The sequence below is a fragment of the Zea mays genome, chromosome 5 (genome assembly GCF_902167145.1).
Source record: "Zea mays cultivar B73 chromosome 5, Zm-B73-REFERENCE-NAM-5.0, whole genome shotgun sequence".
In the NCBI taxonomy this organism is placed as follows: Eukaryota; Viridiplantae; Streptophyta; class Magnoliopsida; order Poales; family Poaceae; genus Zea; species Zea mays.
This window is the reverse complement of record NC_050100.1, coordinates 2,204,026-2,225,413: the sequence shown is the minus strand read 5'-3', so window position 1 is coordinate 2,225,413 and position 21,388 is coordinate 2,204,026. Positions and strand designations below refer to the sequence as shown.

Below are 21,388 nucleotides of genomic sequence, written 5' to 3'. Positions count from 1 at the left end.
TAAAAAAATAATTTTTAGAAAATAAAAATCTCTTAAAAAATAAATTATCAAACTAGCTCTTAATAATTTATTTCCCGGTTCTAAATATAAACAAACATTAATCAAATGAAAAAACAACAAAACATATCCAAGGGAAAACAACAAAACGATTCCAGGAAGCCAACTCGATCCACTTGGTCAACGACGGTGGTTGCTCGAGGCACACGACCTCCACCGGCGCCGAGGTAGGAGCAGCAACGCTGGGACGCCGCCATCCTCGACGCACTTGTGCGCCAGCTATTGCAGCACCACAGCGGATAGGTTCAGTAAGGTGTCAGCTGCTGTAGGCGAGCAAAGAGAAGAGCCCGGGCCTGTTTGTAGTACCGTAATACATATTTGTAGTACCGTAATACATATTATTATCAGTTAATTAAACTTAAAAATGGTTAATTTCACAATTAAATGGATTGATTTGCGGAAGGGAGAGATTATAGCCCCCCCTCCGCAAGGTGCCCATCCCTTCTCTCCCTCATGAGAGGGCGCCGGAGGGGGACATTGTAGAAGTCATGGGGGTGTCCTCGACACTAGATCTTGTCAGGGGAAGCCACGAGAGGGGAGCGATTGGAGGCCACCTTATGAAGGGTTCCTATAGCTGTTTAAGTAGACGAGGGGGGAGCATCGACCGTTAAAGACAACCCTATCTCCTCCTCGTCTCCATCACCAGGAATGGTGGGCTTTCTTATGTGTCGGGTGTCATAATTAGGGATACTTAGATTGGGCCCCTAAGCATACCTAACATCTGATTACCAAGAAATCATAAGCACACGTTCCCCGATGTCAAACATGGTTGAATCACGATTCGCTCGATACCCCACTCGTCGGTCGCTCAAAACTACGTCTCACCCGAGCCCATCCTCAGGCAAAGGCTGCACTCGTAAGAGATCCTCGACTAGCTCGAGGGCCCCCTTCACCGAAAGGCAAATTCTGCCTCGCCCGAGCCCATCCTCGAGCAAAGGCTGCACTCGTAAGAGATCCTCGACTCGCCCGAGGGCCCCCTTCACCGAAAGGCAAATTCCGCCCGCCCGAGCTCGTCTCGGACAGGAGGACAGCCCCGAGCCCAGCCTCAGCCAAAGGTCACGAGAACCGTGGAGATGTGCGAATTAAATGCGACAATTCAGATATCTACTCCATTGACACCGCAATCAAACAGGGAATGATGGTACCGCAGTCCCGTCTACTTTCTCCGACTATGATGATGCACACCTGCGAATAACAGACACTGCTCCCCCACTCTGTCCACTGTTCTCGAACAACTCCGGATGAGACATGCACACGTCTGGGTACAGCCTCACCCTCGGGAGAGAACTCCGTCTCGTCCAAAGACGGCTTCAGCCTCGCCCGAGTTCGACCTTCGGCCAAATGCCCTGGTAGCAGCCACCAACTCCCCGCGAACCCCGGGAGGCCACTCTGTGAATCATCTAGGCCCCTTTGATAATGTTTTGGTAATTAATGACAACTACTTGTGGACTAACGATTCTTGGAGAAATAAGAATGCAGGGTTGGACCACATAGAAATGAAATGTTGAAGAGTCATACGCATTGGTTGTGGATCAGATGAAGGCAAAGGTATAATATAGGTTTTACTTTTGCCGGTCTTGAGGAGTTTAGAGAAGATACCTGACCGGATTGGTAGGCTAGATAGTCGTACTATTAAGAGGGGTCAATGACTTAGATCTGTGTAAAACTTAGTGCCTCATAGAGCATCAAGTAGTTGCATTTGCATGAGGACTAACAGCGCTTCTCATTTCGTAAGTTAAAAAGTTCATTCAAAAGCTTGTTTGAAACTTGAGAAGTCTTGGTCGCGCGGACTGTCCGGCCCTTGGGGGCGGACCGTCCGTGATCCTCCAGAGGGTCCGAGGTTTGACCATTTGTGTTGGTTCTGTGTTCTTTTTGCACTGCGGACCGTCCGGGCCTTAGGGCCGGACCGTCCGCAGTCCTGACCAGAGGAAGGTGGCTTCGGGTCAGTCCCTGAATTATAGCCGGACGGTCCGCGTGTGAGGCGCGGACGGTCCGCATGTGTCTAACTCGTTTTTGGACAGGGACTGTGTGTTTTTATAGATTTGTACTACGGACGGTCCGGGGGACCAGTCCGGACAGTACTGTCTCAGGTCGCGGACGGTCCGGGATTTATAGCCGGACGGTCCGCGTGTGTTAACTCCGTTTGATCCGAGGCTCGGGTGTTTGAAATTGCCAGGTCGCGGACGGTCCGGCCTTGATGGGCGGACTGTCCGGACCCACCTTTTTGAGTCTGCTCTGACATGTTTCAACGGTCATTATAGCCGTTATGGTGTACGGCGGACCGTCCGGCCCTAGGGCGCGGACGGTCCGCGTGTGCGCAGAACTGCCCCCTTTTGTGCATAACGGTTGGTTTTAGATGGGGGACTATAAATAGAAGAGTAGCTCGTGTGTGAGACCTCTCTTGGCCATTCCTTGCATACATTGAGCTCATTTGTAATCCTTCAACTCACTCTCTCACACTCTTTGCTTGAGATTGCATTCTAGTGAGAGATTGAGGGTTCCTAGTGCATTTGCATCATTTGGTGATTCTTGAGGCACTAGGTGATACACCGAGCAAGCGTCGTTGGCTTGTTACTCTTGGAGGTTGCCGCCTCCTAGACGGCTCGGGTGATTGTCTCCGTCGAGCTCTCCAAGAAGATTGTGGAGAAGCCGCGGTGTTGTTTGTGAGGGGTTCGCGCCTACCTCGCCGGAGCGGCAAAGGTGACATTAGTGGAATCGAGGTATTGAGTGATTTCTTGTCCACTTGGCTCAAAGATCAAGTCGTGTCTTGATAGAGGAGCAAGTGAGAGCTTGAAGTCCACCTCAACGTGGATTAGGGGTGATCGGCAAATCACCGATACCACGGGATAAATTTCGGTGTCTATTCCTTCTAGCATTTACTTATTGCCTTGCAATTGATTAGTGTTTTGCTTATTGTTCTTCAAGTATTCAATCTCCGTAGTTGTCTTTCATACATTGTTTACTTATTGACACTAGTAAATTTATTCCTCCTGTTGTATTGATTAAATTTACTTAGTATTGTTGTTTTTAGTCAAAACCGTCTATTCACCCCCCCTCTAGCCGGTGTCCTAGATCCTACAAGTGGTATCAGAGGTGAGGACTCCATTGTTTGTGGATCTAATCATCCCGGAGTGGGACAAAATGGCTAGTAACAACAATGTGCACATTGGGAAGCCACCGCACTTTGATGGAAACAATTATGATTATTGGAAAATAAGAATATCAATGCATCTTAGAGCAATGGGTGGAAAAATTTGGCCAATTGTTAGAGATGGATTTGTTGTTTTGAAGGAAGATGAACCATCCGTTAGTGATAATGAGAATATCCTCACAAATGATCAAGCCATGAATGTCTTTTATGATGCTCTTGATATAAATGAGTTCAATCGTATCAAGAATCTCACAACCGCTCATGAGATTTGGGTAAAACTAATGGAAATTCATGAAGGAACTACAATTGTGAAGAGTGCCAAACTATATGTGTGCAAAGGGAAGTTTGAGCAATTTATTATGAAAGAAGATGAGAGTGTATCCGATATGTTCAATCGATTGAATGAGATTGTAAATGAACTCAAAGGACTTGGTTTTAATGTACCGGATGTGGATTTCACACACAAGTTCCTTAGATTACTTCCGGAGAAATATGAGACTATTGTGACAATGCTAGTAAGGAGTGATCTATCTACAACCTCTCCAACCGAAGTATTGGGAGAAATTCTCACTCAAGATATATTTAAGAAGTCACAAGCCGATGCTTTAAGTTTGGCAAAGAAGGTGAAAAATGAATCTATTGCTCTCAAAGCCAAGGCCTCAAAGGCAATTGAAAAGGAAGATAGCAATGATGAAGAAAATGAAAGTGAGAGTGATGGTGACATGGCTCTATTTGTAAGGAAATTCAATAAATTCATGAAGATGAAAAGAGGTCAACCTAGAAGAGGTCAAACATCTAGAAGAAATGCTTTCAATGATAGAAAATGTTTTGAGTGTGGGGAACCCGGTCACATTGCCATGAATTGTCCAAGCAAGAAGAAGAAGGGCAAAGATGAAAGTGACAAGAAGAAAAAGAAATACTATAACAAGAAGAAAGATGGCAAAACCTATTTAGTTGAATGGGACTCGGATGATAGCTCGGATGATGATGATGATGACACCTCATCCAAGCTTAATGCCGGAATTGCCATCAAGGAAGCTCCCTCACTCTTCTCATCCCCCCATTGTCTCATGGCAAAGGGAGATGCTAAGGTAAAAATCACCACCGATTTAAATGATATAAATGATGATGATGATATCGATGATGTTGATGATGATGGCTATTCATATGATGATCTTGTTAGAATGTTAGGTGAGGCCGATGACTACATGCACAAAGAGAAAGAAAAATTTAAGGCCTTGAAGGAATTGTATAAAAACCTCCAAGTGTCTTTTGAGGAGCTCAAGACCTCTCACAATGACCTCAAAGAAAATTGTGAGAAGCTTGCGGATGCTCAAAAATCATCTATTGTGCATGAAGTTGAGGTGGTCACTAAGGATGTTGGAGTCACTTGTGACTTACTTGATAGTCTTACAAGTGAACCACTACCTACTAACTCTATTTGTGATAAGTGCAAAATTTCTCTCAATGATAATATTGCTCTTGATGAATCAAAAATTATTGTTGAGAATGAAGTGTTAGTGGATAGAATAAGTACTCTAACTCATGACCTAGAAAAGGCATATGGTGGTAAGAAGAATTTGGATTTCATATTGGGAAGTCAACGATGCTCTCTTAACCGTGAAGGTCTTGGATATGTTCCCAAGAAAGGAAAGAATGCTTTTGTAAAGCAAAAGACATTGTTTGTGAAAGAATGTGACAAAGTGTGTCACAAGTGTCACAAAAAGGGACATGTTAAGAAAAATTGTCCCAAGTTCAAACATGTATCCTCCACTTGTTTTGAGCATTGTTATGTTCTTTCTCATAATGCAAAAGGTGTTCATGCTAAATTTGTTGGTACTTCAATTGTTGGAAACAAAAAGAAAGCTATTTGGGTGCCAAAGACCTTGGTCACTAACATCCAAGGACCCAAGCAAGTTTGGGTACCTAAAAGAGATTGATTTCCTTTTGTAGGTAAACTACAAGGCGGGAGGGAATCATTGGGTGTTGGATAGTGGATGTACTCAACACATGACCGGGGATATGAAGATGTTTACCCAAATGAGTGATGAAGATTGCTCAAATTATGATAGTATCACATTTGGAGATAATCGTAAAGGAAAGGTTAAAGGTTTGGGTAAAATTGCTATTTCAAATGATCATTCTATATCAAATGTGCTATTGGTTGAGTCTTTGAATTTTAATTTACTTTCCGTAGCTCAATTATGTGATTTAGGATTTTGTTGCAATTTCACGGTTGAAGATGTTATTATCTCTAGTGTTGATGGTAGCAATCTTAAATTTAAAGGTTTTAGACATGAAAATCTTTATCTTGTTGACTTCTCATCTAATGAGGCAAAGCTCACAACTTGCTTATTTTCAAAAGCTTCACTAGGTTGGTTATGGCATAGAAGACTTGGTCATGTTGGGATGAAGCAACTCAATCGGTTAACCAAGCATGACTTAGTTCGAGGCTTAAAAGATGTGAAGTTTGAAAAGAACAAATTGTGTAGCTCTTGTCAAGCCGGTAAGCAAGTGGCAAATACTCATCCAAATAAAAGTCAAATGTCCACTCATCGACCTTTGGAATTACTTCACATGGATTTATTTGGGCCCACATCTTTTGTAAGTATTGGTGGTAATTCTTATTGTCTTGTGATTGTGGATGACTATTCAAGATTTACTTGGGTTTATTTTCTACGAGACAAATCCAATGTGTTTGAAACATTCAAGTCATTTGCTATATTGGCTCAAAATCAATTTGATTTCGACATCAAAAAGGTTAGAAGTGATAATGGGTCGGAATTCAAAAATGCAAGAATTGATCAATATTGTGATGACAAGGGTATCAAACATGAATTCTCTTCCAAATATACCCCGGAACAAAACGGTATTGTTGAAAGAAAGAATAGAACTCTTATTGATATGGCAAGGTCTATGTTAGCGGAATATAATATATCGGATTCTTATTGGGCCGAGGCAATAAATACCGCTTGTCATTCATCAAATAGACTATATTGTCACAAGCTCTTGAAGAAAACTCCATATGAATTGCTCATTGGTAGAAAGCCAAATATCTCATATTTTAGGGTATTCGGTTGCAAATGTTATATTTTAAGAAAGGGAAGCCGGCTTTCTAAATTTGAGAAGAAATGTGATGAGGGTTTTCTTCTTGGATATTCATCAAATAGTAAGGCTTATAGGGTCTTCAACAAAACTCATGGTATTATTGAGGAAGCATATGATGTTGAATTCGATGAAACAAATGGGTCTCAAGATGAGAGTGAAAATCTCGATGATGTTGGGGGAACTCAATTGATAAATGCAATGAAAACAATGGCCATTGGTGAAATAAAACCAAAAGAAGATGATGATGAAAATAGTGTGGTTGTCATTCCCTCATCTTCAACTATAAATGAGGAAGATCACCAAAGCAAACAACTCAATGAAACCATTGATACTCATGATCAAGGTACTTCAAGACCTCCAATTCCTCCTAATGCTTCAACAAGCAATTATCAAACGGTATCAAGAATTCATCATTCCATTGTGAAGGATCACCCGGTTGATCAAATTGTGGGTGATATTAGTAAGGGTGTTCAAACTCGCTCTCGCATAGCTTCGTTTTGTGAACATTTCTCTTTTGTATCTTGTGTGGAACCTAACCGCGTAGATGAAGCTCTACTTGATGTTGATTGGGTGAATGCAATGCATGAAGAATTAAATAACTTCGCTCGAAATGAAGTTTGGGAGCTTGTTGAGAGACCAAAGAACCACAATGTTATTGGTACAAAATGGGTATTTCGCAACAAGCACAATGAAGATGGTGTGGTAGTAAGAAACAAGGCAAGATTAGTTGCACAAGGATATACTCAAATTGAAGGATTGGATTTTGGGGAGACATTTGCTCCCGTAGCAAGATTAGAAGCAATCCGGATTCTACTTGCTTATGCTTGTGCACACAATATCAAGCTCTACCAAATGGATGTAAAGAGCGCCTTCCTAAATGGTAAGATTAGTGAACTAGTGTATGTTGAACAACCTCCCGGTTTTGAGGACCCCAAAAGACCTAACCATGTGTTCAAGCTTTCTAAAGCTCTCTATGGGCTTAAGCAAGCTCCTCGCGCTTGGTATGAAAGGCTTAGGGATTTCTTGCTTTCCAAAGACTTCAAAATTGGGAAGGTTGACACTACTCTATTCACTAAAAGAATTGGCAAAGATTTATTTGTTTGTCAAATCTATGTTGATGATATTATTTTTGGATCTACTAATGAATTATTTTGTGAGGAGTTCGGAAAAATGATGTCAAAGGAATTTGAAATGTCTATGATAGGAGAATTAAGCTTCTTTCTTGGCCTTCAAATCAAACAATTGAAAGATGGAATTTTTATAAGTCAATCAAAATATTTGAAGGACATGCTCAAGAAGTTTGGTTTAGAAAATGCTAAGCCTATCAAGACTCCAATGGCAACAAATGGTCATCTAGACTTAGATGAAGGAGGTACTATGGTTGATCAAAAACTTTATCGCTCAATAATTGGTAGTTTGCTTTATATTACCGCATCTAGGCCCGATGTTATGTTTAGTGTATGCATGTGTGCTCGATTTCAAGCTTCTCCTAGAGAGATTCACTTGAAGGCCGCTAAAAGAATTCTAAGATATTTGAAGTATACTCCCAATATTGGTCTATGGTATCCCAAGGGTGCACAATTTGAATTAATTGGATATTCGGATTCGGACTATGCGGGGTGCAAAGTTGATAGAAAAAGCACCTCCGGTTGTTGTCAATTTCTTGGTAGATCTCTTGTTTCATGGTCTTCTAAGAAACAAAATTCGGTTGCTCTATCTACCGCCGAGGCGGAATATATATCAGCCGGAAATTGTTGTGCTCAACTATTATGGATGAAACAAACCTTATTGGACTATGGAGTTATTTTCAAGAATGTGCCTCTCATGTGTGATAATGAGAGTGCGGTAAAATTGGCTACCAATCCGGTCCAACACTCAAGAACCAAGCATATTGATATACGACATCACTTCTTAAGAGATCATGTTGGCAAAGGAGATATCTCTATTTATTCCATTGGCACCGATGATCAATTAGCAGACATTTTTACAAAACCTTTGGATGAAACAAGATTTTGTTCTCTAAGAAGTGAAATGAATGTGCTCGATATCTCAAATGTGGCTTGAAGTTGATCACACATGTGTCATCTTGCATCTCGGGTCTAAGTATGTTCTTTATGCTATTTATTTGGTATTATTTGTGCATTTTTCATTTCTATTTGCTCTAGATAGTTTAATTCAAAAATCTTGCATTACTCCATTACATCATATGTATATGCATGCTTACCAACTCTTGGATTGGTCAAAATGTCCATATATGAGCACCAATTCGGATTCGGAATTCAAAATCAGAAAGTGGACAGAAGTTGGAAAAATGAGTGTCAGGCCGCGGACCGTCCGCCCATGGACCGCGGACCGTCCGCAGCATCAGGCAATGGACAGTCCGAGCAGCCTCGCAGACTGTCTGAGGTCATCAGGGCGCGGACCGTCCGCCGCCCCCGCGCGGACCGTCCGCGACAGGGCAGAAAAAGGAACAGAGCCCGCAGACTTGCCAGTTGTGCCTATTCGGTTGTTCTCTCTTGCTCTCCACTCGCTATATCCTCTCTTGTGTCGAGTGTGCGCGGACCGTGAAGTGAAGTTGCGTGCGGACAGTCCGACAGCTTGCAGCAACATTCCCTCAATATGTCTTCATCACGGTATCTTCAAATCTTGTGGATTTAATCAAATTTCATCAACTTTGAGATTATTTGGGTTTCTTCTCTGATCTGAAATTGAGCAGTGGGTTTCAAAATCTGATTGGTGGGATTGATAGTTCTTCTCAATGTCAATGCTATGCAAAATTTTGAACTTGTTTGGCTGGGTATTATCTGCAAAAACATCAAATTGAACACTTGTGGCGGCTAGGGTTCTTGGAGTCGCCCCTGGTCGGTCGCGGACCGTCCGCCTAGTGGACGCGGACCGTCCGGGCCTCTGGCGCGGACCGTCTGGCCCCCTAGCGCGGACCGTCCGGACCCTGGCAGAGCATTACCATTCCATTTCTTTTTATAAGTGGCGATTGGTATCAATTATTTATCTCTGGATGTCTGTCACCTTGTTGCAGTGGTTTTGGTGGTCTCCGCAAGAAACTTGCAGGTCGCTTTAAATCAAAGCGCCCTCGTGGCAATGATGATGATTATACACCGACCACTGATTCAGAGGCCCAATCCTCAGCTGGGGGCACTGAATCCATGGATGCTGAAGATTTTCTTCATGTTCATCCAGATTATCCCATTGATATCCAAGGCTGGACTTATCCCAAGCGGAGATTTTCTATGGCTGAGTACTGCTCTAGACGGACTGTGAACCAGTATGCTCTGCCATCAGATACCAATATTCAGTTTTTCCACACTCAGCTGCAGTTTGATGTCTTTTGGGGCACCCTGGTGGATACCAACTTTCATAAGCATCAGGTGATTGATTGGTCCTTCTTGCTCAGTCAATCAGTCATGGAGGGTCTCATCCCCAAATTTGAAACATGTGGGTTATATCAGTTTATGGGGCAGCGCACTGATTTCAATGAAATGGCAGTTAAGCAATTCTTGGCTACCTCAGAGATTGATATTGCAGAAGAATCTATCACATGGATGACTGGCTTTAAGCGGTATTCTGCTTCTTTTGCTGACTTTGCCGCTGCCAACAGTCTGAACTATGGCACCATTTCTGCTGGGGTGGATCTTTATACTGAAGATAATTTTGAGGATTTTGTGCAGTTTTATGAGCCCGCCAGGCTCGGTATACCCAGGAGGTTTGGAGAAACAGCAGGACTCAGACATCATCCTGCTGTCATCAACAAGATTGCCAGAGTCACCATTCTTCCCAAGAGTGGTGATAAGAGCAAAATTCGCGATAAGTTCTGGAACATAATCCAGCACATCATGAATGGTGAAGTCATGAACATTGTTCTTTTTATGATGAGGCAGCTTAATGATTTAAAGATGGACAAGAATCAAAACTTGGCTTATGCTCCCTACATTATGGCTCTCATAAAATCCAAGACAAGATTTGAGGGCCCATGTGAGATTGTTCACACTCCATTCCGGCCTTTTAAGAATGAGATAGGGTTCCTCACCAGGCCACTCACTCCATTCCCAGATGATGAGGAAGACCCTGGCTATGCGGGTGGAGCAGCTCCTAATGTTGAGGAACAGCAGATGCCTCCTCCTCCACCTCCTCCTCAGCCTCAGCACTATTGGGAGCCTGCTCCAGGATATTTTGATCCTTATTTTCACAATATGCAGCAAGGGCTGGAGACTCATATTGATGCTCGCTTTGATGGCCTGATGTCACATGTGGATCACCGCCTTGATGACATGCAGTCTCGCTTTGACAGCAACTGGGATGCGCTCAACTCTGAATTTTCTGACTTTCGTGATCAAATTCACACTAATGTCACTGATCCCATCATGTCAAGGCTGAATAATATGCAACAAAGTTTTCAAGATAACATGGGTGCTCTCTCCAGTCAGTTTGACAATATTTCTACAACTGACAACCTGCATGATATAAGTCAGAGGCAGCAGCAGCTCCAGCAGGACTTTGGCCAGTTCTCCTCCCTGTTTGACACCTTCAGCACTCATTATTACAACATGCATCCTCCGCCGAGTGATCAGTAAGGCCTCTCCTTTGTGGCAATTGATGCCAAAGGGGGAGAGAAGAAGTGATGAGAAGTTGTCAGGCGTCTCCTTCAGGAGCGTCTCCTTCAGGGGGAGTTGGTGGTTCTATGTGGACATTAAGATCATGCACATGCATTTTATTTTTTCATGCCGCTTTAGTTTATGTCTTATGCATTTGGAACTTGGTTTGATCTATTAACTCTATGTCGTATGTCTGTGGACTATTATCTGTAATATTCTGTGGGATGAACTATGTTTTAGTTTAAATTACTCTGTGTGTGGTTTATCGAGATGTGATTATAATTACTGCGCTCATTCTACGAATCATCTCTTGTATGCCTCGATAACCATGATTGTAGGAAAGTCTCCATCAAGCTCAAATATATTATGTGTGTTATATCTTCAACTTCAAATAATCCTGCACACACTTAGGGGGAGTCTTTCTTGCATACTGAGTTCTTATTGGGATTTATCTATCTTTTGGACAGAACTTCAAATCAAGATAAGTCCTATGAAACTCATCTCCATAATCTATCATATACCTTTGGTATGAGAGAGATTTGGAGAAACTAAACTTCTCTTTAATATACTATGTGGTGTTGTCATCAATTACCAAAAAGGGGGAGATTGTGAATCATCTAGGCCCCTTTGATAATGTTTTGGTAATTAATGACAACTACTTGTGGACTAACGATTCTTGGAGAAATAAGAATGCAGGGTTGGACCACATAGAAATGAAATGTTGAAGAGTCATACGCATTGGTTGTGGATCAGATGAAGGCAAAGGTATAATATAGGTTTTACTTTTGCCGGTCTTGAGGAGTTTAGAGAAGATACCTGACCGGATTGGTAGGCTAGATAGTCGTACTATTAAGAGAGGTCAATGACTTAGATCTGTGTAAAACTTAGTGCCTCATAGAGCATCAAGTAGTTGCATTTGCATGAGGACTAACAGCGCTTCTCATTTCGTAAGTTAAAAAGTTCATTCAAAAGCTTGTTTGAAACTTGAGAAGTCTTGGTCGCGCGGACTGTCCGGCCCTTGGGGGCGGACCGTCCGCGATCCTCCAGAGGGTCCGAGGTTTGACCATTTGTGTTGGTTCTGTGTTCTTTTTGCACTGCGGACCGTCCGGGCCTTAGGACCGGACCGTCCGCAGTCCTGACCAGAGGAAGGTGGCTTCGAGTCAGTCCCTGAATTATAGCCGGACGGTCCGTGTGTGAGGCGCGGACGGTCCGCATGTGTCTAACTCGTTTTTGGACAGGGACTGTGTGTTTTTATAGATTTGTACTACGGACGGTCCGGGGGACCAGTCCGGACAGTACTGTCTCAGGTCGCGGACGGTCCGGGATTTATAGCCGGACGGTCCGCGTGTGTTAACTCTGTTTGATCCGAGGCTCGGGTGTTTGAAATTGCCAGGTCGCGGACGGTCCGGCCTTGATGGGCGGACTGTCCGGACCCACCTTTTTGAGTCTGCTCTGACATGTTTCAACGGTCATTATAGCCGTTATGGTGTACGGCGGACCGTCCGGCCCTAGGGCGCGGACGGTCCGCGTGTGCGCAGAACTGCCCCCTTTTGTGCATAACGGTTGGTTTTAGATGGGGGACTATAAATAGAAGAGTAGCTCGTGTGTGAGACCTCTCTTGGCCATTCCTTGCATACATTGAGCTCATTTGTAATCCTTCAACTCACTCTCTCACACTCTTTGCTTGAGATTGCATTCTAGTGAGAGATTGAGGGTTCCTAGTGCATTTGCATCATTTGGTGATTCTTGAGGCACTAGGTGATACACAGAGCAAGCGTCGTTGGCTTGTTACTCTTGGAGGTTGCCGCCTCCTAGACGGCTCGGGTGATTGTCTCCGTCGAGCTCTCCAAGAAGATTGTGGAGAAGCCGCGGTGTTGTTTGTGAGGGGTTCGCGCCTACCTCGCCGGAGCGGCAAAGGTGACATTAGTGGAATCGAGGTATTGAGTGATTTCTTGTCCACTTGGCTCAAAGATCAAGTCGTGTCTTGATAGAGGAGCAAGTGAGAGCTTGAAGTCCACCTCAACGTGGATTAGGGGTGATCGGCAAATCACCGATACCACGAGATAAATTTCGGTGTCTATTCCTTCTAGCATTTACTTATTGCCTTGCAATTGATTAGTGTTTTGCTTATTGTTCTTCAAGTATTCAATCTCCGTAGTTGTCTTTCATACATTGTTTACTTATTGACACTAGTAAATTTATTCCTCCTGTTGTATTGATTAAATTTACTTAGTATTGTTGTTTTTAGTCAAAATCGTCTATTCACCCCCCCTCTAGCCGGTGTCCTAGATCCTACACACTCGAGCGGGTATTCTAACCACTCCCTACACGATCGCATGCCCCAGCGCAGGTCCCACACTGGCCTCGGGAGGAACCTCCGCCTCGCTAGAGCACCGCCTTGCCCTAGATAACATCGACGAAAGGACGCTCGACACCACCAACCCCTCCGCGGAGACATCTCACAACAGGATGGCTACATAAACTATGGGGGTTGGTGACAAGTCTGCTTTTATGCCATACAGGACGACTTACTATGTGCTTTTCCCATACTTATCACTATTCTAACAACTACGGCTTGGACAACACATCCGCAAGGTAGGTTCGGCTATGCGTCCGAGCTTCCGATCCTGGCCTCGGCTCTCTGCTCGGTCAAGATGCGAGATACATGGGGCAGACGTCTCCCCCCGATCCAAGTCAACCGCAAGTACAAAGGCCATTCCTGTGGCCATGTTGCTATAGGCGCTCGGGCTCGCCTCCTCTTCTATTTACGACAAACCTGGACGCTCCTATGATCCCTCCTTGAGGCTATAAAATGAGGAGTACATGGCTTCTAGGGAGAGGAGGAGAACATTATTTCACATGTTTTCGTCTCCACAACCGATATTGACACTTGTCTCAATTATCTTCAGAGACTTGGGATCCACTCCCTCTCTCGATATAATTCAAGTTATTTCTTTTGTCTTCAAGTTATCTAAACATGTAACATTTACTCCTTCATATAAGATAAGACACTACTAGTCCTTCGTACGGTCGCCAGGTGTTTCGTACATCGACATAAAACTAAATTTTGTACTTACCCCACAAAACTATAACCTTACGGTTTTCAGATTTTGAGATCATTTGGTCATGAACGTGTTTTGTATACCTGTCTAATTTGTCCTAACTTGTCACGTCTAAATTTAGTGAGGTTTGATCAACTTTAATATATATTTGTTTTCGCATTGGTTTTATTCGTCAATGATTTATAAAAGCATGACAAATTTTTTTAAACATGATAAGGTGTGGTGAAAGATTTAAACGACAAATTTTAGATTAATACGATATAAATATATGATAATATAAAAAACATAACCTATATGTTTCGCGTAGTATTTTATGAAGGAGCAGCTGTTACATGTCAATGGATAACGAGCAAATTGATTCCTTCGCTGATAAGAGCGAATCAGTAGCTGGTGTTGTCAGCAAGCTGGCATGCAACGAACACATTCTGTCGCTGGCTTATCCTCGCAGTTTTCTTGAGAATTAGAATTCGCACGAATTACAGCTAGATTGCTTACGAAATCCCTGCGTCCAAGTCCAACTGCCTCGCACGGTTGACGCTCGAGAGACCAGAAAACAATTCTGAAGCTTCCTCCGGCCCTGCCACTGCTCGTTCTCGAGACTTTTCAAATCTCCAAACAAGTCAAATCAAATCAAACCCTTAGGCCTTGTTCGTTTCCGTCGGATTGCACCCGGAATCGTTCCAGCTAATCAAAGTTTATATAAATTAGAGAAGCAATCCGGCCAGGAATTGTTCCGACCCACCAATCCGACAGAAACGAACAAGGCTAATTTACTACCCGATTTTTTTTAAAAAAACAAGTTAAGCCAAAAACCAGACGCGAAAAGCCGATGCTATCAACGCTAACTGTTAACCCCTCTCCGTTTGCCCAAGTGCCCAAGCCCAACCACCCGCACCAAGCCAAACCAGGACAGAGAGAGAGAGAGAGCACGCGGCGCGGCCCCGCCGAGCCGAGCGCCTGCCTGCAAGGCTCCCCTCCTCCCTTTCGCTTCCTCCTTCGATCGGCCCCGCCCAGCTGCTGCTGCTCGCGCCGCCGCGGTGAGACCCGGGAGGAGGGCCTGGTGGTGGGCGGCCCCGATGGAGTGGGCGTCGGCGGCGTACACGGCCGCGGCGCTGGTGTGCGCGGCGGCGGCGTGCGTGGTCGCGCTCGCGCACATCTACCGCCACCTCCTCCACTACGCCGAGCCAATCTACCAGCGGTTCATCGTCCGCATCATATTCATGGTCCCGGTAAATGCTCAACGCTCGCCGCTCATACCTAACCCTCGCGGCGGCAGATCTGGCGCCGAGCTTTTCCGTACTGGGTGAGCTCGAGGGCGCGTCGCGGTTGTTAGCTGGACTAGGGCCGGTTTGCGAGAGCTAGTTGCTTGCCTGTGCGCGATTGTTAGGTTTCAGTAGGTATGTAAGGCGCCTGCCTTCTTTTTCTGTAGACTTTCCCGTGAAAGTTAGCCTCTCGTGGAATTGAAGTACTTACTGGTAATTTTGCTGGTGCGTGTGGTTCTCATCACAATGCGAATGCTCACCATGTCATGGAGCTTTATGCAATATAGCTGTGACTTACTTCGATGCGTGCAGTTGAGTTCATTGAGGTTCTCATCAGAGTCCATCTGGATCTTCTTCACCCTTGTGTCCCTTTGCTTTTGTCTACAAGCCCTTTTTATGTGTATTGCGCATTTCATTATATTAACCCCAAAGTCATGTGCTTTTCTGCAGGTATATGCTGTGATGTCATTCCTTTCCCTTATCCTCCCTAACAACGCGATATACTTTAATTCTATTCGGGAGATGTAAGTTCTACTTGTAAGCGGATCTCTCTTGTCACCTCAAATGATTTGTTTAGTACAATGTGGCATTGTGGCTTCTAATTTTGGCCACTGTTGAGACGTGCAATGTTTTATTCCATGATTCCATATGTTTGTAGATAGAAACAGCAAATATGTTTTATATACTAACAAATATGTCAGCAACCGTGCGGATAATCTTTGATGATCTCTAGTAAATAAATGGATTATCCAGTATCCTCTGTGAACTAGTGCACATGTGTCCAATTTTATGAATATCGGTCTGATCCCATGAGTGCTTCATCAATTGATAAACAACGGAGAGTGATCATGGTTCTGTCTGCTTTTGAGTGTTTTCTTATGGTAAATTTGAAACAAGGTGGATACAATTTAGCAGATGACCTCCTTTTTGTAAATTGCAAAAAAAGATTTTCACAGGTCATAATTTGGTATTGGTAGTAAGTTTAATCTTTTTGTTTCTTTTAATCTAATATTTGATAATAAGTCTGTCTTCTCATGTCATAGTTGCCTAGATTCTTGTTACTCTTTTCTTTCTCCCTTTTTGGTGCATGCTAAGGTCATGAACATGTCTGCCTAAATAGTATAGTGCAAACCTTAGGCACTGTTTATCTTTATGTTTGTGTGAGTTTGCCCATGTGCTGTTGGCTTTTTTTGGTGCTGTTACAGAAGTTCTTACAACTAGTAATTTCAAAATCAGCGTTTTCTGAAACATCACATTCATGTTATTGCAGCTATGATGCTTGGGTCATCTACAATTTTCTCTCACTCTGCTTGGCATGGGTGGGAGGTCCTGGTGCTGTGGTGGTAAGTTTGAGTGGCCGAACACTGAAACCATCATGGATTCTGATGACTTGCTGTTATCCAGCTATTCCTCTAGATGGGTGCGTATGTGTCCTTGGTGCATTACCAAGCGACTACTACAACTTTTAAAAAATTTCTGTGACATTGCTCTATAGTAAGTGATTAGTGTTTGTCTACTACATTTTGTGGTTATTATCGAAGTGCTGTCTGACAAAAATCTTTGGTCTTGAACAGGCGTTTTATACGAAGATGCAAACAAGGTTGCTTGCAGTTTGTGATTCTCAAGCCTATTTTGGTTGTCATCACCTTCATACTTTACGCAAAAGGAAAATACAAAGATGGAAACTTCAGTGTCAACCAATCCTATCTCTACATAACTATCATATATACAATCTCATACTCAATGGCTTTATATGCCCTTGCATTGTTCTACGCGGCTTGCAGAGATCTACTTCGGCCATATAATCCTGTCCCAAAATTCATCATGATCAAATCAGTGGTGTTTCTCACATATTGGCAGGTAAATACTTTTCAAGTATTTCCCCTTTTCACACTCCTTTACTAAACTAAATTCAGAACTGCATTTCTGTTTGCAATGGCTTTGCCAATAAATTTTTATGTGATATTCAAGCCACAAATTGGACCTTGTTATTACAGGGCGTCCTGGTTTTCCTTGCTGCAAAATCTCGATTTATCAAGAATGCTGATAAGGCTGCTGATCTCCAGAACTTTGTGTTGTGTGTTGAGATGCTAATAGCAGCCGTTGGGCACTTATTTGCCTTCCCCTACAAGGAATATACAGGTCCCAATGCCCGCCCTTCACGTGGTTTCAGAGAAAGCCTTCTTCATGCTTTGAAATTCAATGATTTCTACCATGACACCGTTCATCAGGTAACTAGGATCTTTCACACTCCAAGGTTGTGTTTGGTTTCAAGACACTATGGGATGGGATCGGCCCGTCCCTTATTTGGAGGGCGGGATCATCCCATTTTAATGTTTGGTTAGGGGGATGGATCCGTCCTCAAGCTTGTGTTTGGCTGGAAAACATGAATGATCGTTCCAGGCAAGTGGGGCCCACCTGTTATCCACTCTGCACGTTTCTTCCTTGCATTAAAAGAAAGAGAGCCGCATGGTCCCCAATCGGTGCGCCTGGTGCTGAGGCCACCGGGTCCGATGCCGATGAGCCTGTGGCCACCGTGCTTGAGGCCAGTGAGCCTGCAGCTGAAGTATCTGAGTTTGTTGCGCTTGAGGCCACCATGCCCGAGGCAAGCGAGCCTGCGGCTGTCTGATGCCGTGGAGTCTGAGGCTTGCTCGTGCACTCTTGTATCTGCTCGTCCCACCTTGTTCCCCCCAATTTCTGGTTACGAGCTCGTCCCAGATATGGAGGGATAGTCCTCTGGGGATGATCCCAGTTCATCGTCTCTGTGACCCAAACCAAACACATCCTAATACACCATAACACTGTAGCATTTATTTTGTCTGATGAAACCCCCATTGTCATGCAGTTTGCTCCTACATACAATGAATATGTGCTCTACAATCACAATGAGGGAGACAGTGCACAAACAAAGTATCCCTCGGGGAGCACCGCCACAAGTGGGCAGGGTGTAGAGTTGGCTGGCATCACCGTGGCGGCCTCAAACAGTCCAGTGTCGTCAAGTGTATCATCCAACCAGGCAGATCAGGAAGAAACAATGACAACCCCAATCAAGGACAAAGTTGATCCTCCTGGAGGGCTCTACGACCTCACAGAATTGCTTGATATTGATCTGTCTAGCTACCCAGCCAAGCTTCCTGGAACCACCGATGTAAGAAAACAATGATCAAGCTTGATGAGATGGGCTATTGGTAGGGTTGTTGCGATTGGGTTGGGGGAAAATCGTGATTATTATTTTTTTACTGTTGAAGAGTGCCATAGTTAACATTGTAAAAATGTGTGTATTATTTGTTCTGATTTTTCCCCCCGTTGAAGGGGGTTTATTCATTGTCAGCAGTTGCTGCCACACGGCCTCCCTCACCCTGCTCTTTATTAACCGTGTAAAATGTTGTGAGCTTAAGGTGAACCTTAGTGTCAAGGGGAGTCTATACCAGTACAATATTCTGCGTTTCTGGTGGCGTATTTTTTGTCTCTCTATCCAAGGGGCTTGTTTGGCCCTAGCCAAAATTTCTTCGTGCCTACAGCTTTGAAACATGAGCTCGGCACGCTGTCACCACAACAGGAACGTGATAAATCCAGCATTCCGTTCCATTACGCTTGACTCAAAAGCCGGATGCGGACAAGGATCAGGAGATGGGCGTGCCTTCTTCCTGAGTCCTGACCCTGAATCCACCTGATAAGGACGAGCCGCAATGCAGCTCATCGACGGCAGGATGAGGTCGAGGCCGGCATGGCATGGGTGCGGGCGGCTAACGATGCATGCATGTACGCACTGGCGATCTCTTGGGCAGTGACACGTGTGCGTAATAAGTCTCGACGCATAGGTGCGCGCGCGCACGAGCGAGAGACACAATAGCTATCTTCTATAGCTCTCTCTATATACGTATGCTTTTGCTTGTCCACAACTCTCCCTTATCACTGCCGATCAGATCATCTCTCTCTCTCTCTCTATCACACACACACACACACAGTTCTTCGTCCTGCAGCTATAGGACTATAGGAGAGTAGTAGGATCGTCCTGCAGCTATATATAGTAGCGCGATGGGATCCCTGATGTCCGGTTGGAGCTCCTCAGTGCTGAGTGACAAGGAAGGTATATCTATCGTCTATAGCATCCATGCATGCCTATTATTTGGTTGCCGTCTGTCTGATGTTCATCATTCACTCACCGATATACACGTACGTACGTACATGCGTGCCTATAGCTCGTTTGATGAGGAACCGGTCGCTGACAAAGGAGGAGGTGGCGGCGTTCTGGAGGCAGCACGGCAGCATACCGAACGCCGGTTCTCCCCGCGCGGTACCGGTACAATACTGCTGCACGAGGAGCGACGACGATGGCTTCTTCCTCCCCGAGAACGCCGCCGATAGCTCCGCCGCGAACCGCGGCAGCTGGTACCGTACCGTCGTGTTCACAACTAGCTAGCTAGCTAGTCAGAACTGGTCTCATGCATGTACTGTTGTACGCTGCGCATATATATGCTCGCTCGCGTAGGTGGACTCGGAGCAGCTGGGCGTTCCTGAACGAGCCGCCGCCGCCGACGACGACGAGAGAGGCGGAGGCGGTGTTGGGCAGCAGGGCGCCGAGGAGCTTCGTCGTCGTCGCGTGTGACCAGCAGCTCCACGCCGCCGCCCGGATCGTCACCGGCAACGCCTAATATGAGTGACATACGTGTCTGTGGTTGTCACGTACGTACTGTACACGTGTGCTTATACTACTCGTAACTATATATATATATATATAGCTTTGGCTTGAGGTTTACGTGAGTCATCCAAATATATGTCTTCCTCTTCGTATAATAGTAAATAACATCCATACACGCGTCATGCTAGCTGCTATATATCTGCAGACCATCGCCGTGCAAAAAAGTTTTCTGAATAGTTATTATTTGATAGCTGAGAGAAATGCATAGAAAAGATATGCACGCACGTTTTGGATGCAACTCCATGCATCAAATAACTCCTAAGTAGTTATTAACCTTTCTCTCTCGATTAAAACTCCTATGGTTATTAATTTGGCCAAATTAACTAGCTAGAGCGGCCACTAATAACGCCACCGCATGCAGTTTCATAAATAGAATCTTTATTATTATATGAAATATTTCCACCTATAAAAACCAGCTAGGTGTTCCTCCCTCGCTCCTCCTAGACCAGCGCAAGCCGTTCCTTCCATCCACTACACCTGCTTACACAACGCACGCACGACCATCACCAAGCAAGCCGTGAAGAACGAAATGGCCAAGCTCGCCAGCCTCACAACCCTCCTCCTCCTCATTGTTGTTGTCATGGCCACCGTCTCATCCGTGCACGGCGCCCGCGCTTTCGAGAGAGTGGATCAAGTAGCCATCCTGCATGAGCCGTCGCTGGAGGCGAATCCACCCTCAGCAACGCTGCTGGAAGTCGAGGCCCTGGTCCCTTTCGATGAAGAAGCGGTGGACGGGCCCGTCGGGTACGACCTTGCAACTGATTGCACCCGTAAGACGCCGGTGTTCGGGCCCTAAGCGACACAGTTGGGTGGCCAAGTGTAGTGAGGCACCGGCGTCTAGCATTGTTGAGTTTGCGCCAGCTATATATGTAAACAAACGACCTTCAATTAACGATAGGCCGACATGAATAATGAGATGTGTGTGATGCTGCTAAGTTTGTGTACCAAGACTATGTATCCTCTTGATGTATCGCTCTTGATAATCTTTAATATAAAACTTTCTTTATCGAAAAAAGAGAGTTACAATTAATACTCCCTCCGTTTCTTTTTATTTGTCGCTGGATAGTGCAATTTTACACTATCCAGCGACAAATAAAAAGAAACGGAGGGAGTAGTTAGGAAAGAGACTTATGTCGTTTGCATATAGTACTACACAGATAAAAACAGTCCGTTTTGAGTGCTGATTCCTCCTCCACAGCTTCAGTTAGTTCTCAGTTTTGTACTTTCATTGTTCCCAAGTTACTTCTGAAAACTTAAGCTAGGAGTTAATGATGGTACTGCTCAGTTTACTATCACAGAAAAACGCCCAGCTATAGCAGCAGGAATAAGGTACAGGGCATTTCAAAAGGAGAACTGTACAAGGATAAAGTATCAGAGGAAAACAGAATAGCAGACAAAAATGGCAGCCCACAATTAGAAAAAAAAATTATATAATG

At 44.4% G+C, this 21,388-nt stretch overlaps 2 protein-coding genes across 2 annotated transcripts; both read left to right on the top strand.

Moving 5' to 3' along the window:
• The first annotated feature begins 14,902 nt into the window (after nucleotides 1-14,902).
• On the top strand, nucleotides 14,903-18,684 carry LOC100382518 (Protein LAZ1). Its single transcript, NM_001175255.1, has 6 exons — nucleotides 14,903-15,217; nucleotides 15,701-15,774; nucleotides 16,521-16,670; nucleotides 16,825-17,110; nucleotides 17,248-17,481; nucleotides 18,096-18,684. Exons 1-6 carry the CDS (start codon nucleotides 15,065-15,067, stop codon nucleotides 18,411-18,413), a joined length of 1,215 nt encoding a protein of 404 aa, NP_001168726.1. The 5' UTR covers nucleotides 14,903-15,064; the 3' UTR covers nucleotides 18,414-18,684.
• A 475-nt stretch (nucleotides 18,685-19,159) lies between these two features.
• LOC111589261 (uncharacterized) lies at nucleotides 19,160-20,104 on the top strand. The gene is made up of 3 exons (XM_023300058.1): nucleotides 19,160-19,340; nucleotides 19,453-19,642; nucleotides 19,743-20,104. Exons 1-3 carry the CDS (start codon nucleotides 19,289-19,291, stop codon nucleotides 19,903-19,905), a joined length of 405 nt encoding a protein of 134 aa, XP_023155826.1. The 5' UTR covers nucleotides 19,160-19,288; the 3' UTR covers nucleotides 19,906-20,104.
• The last annotated feature ends 1,284 nt before the right edge of the window (nucleotides 20,105-21,388 follow it).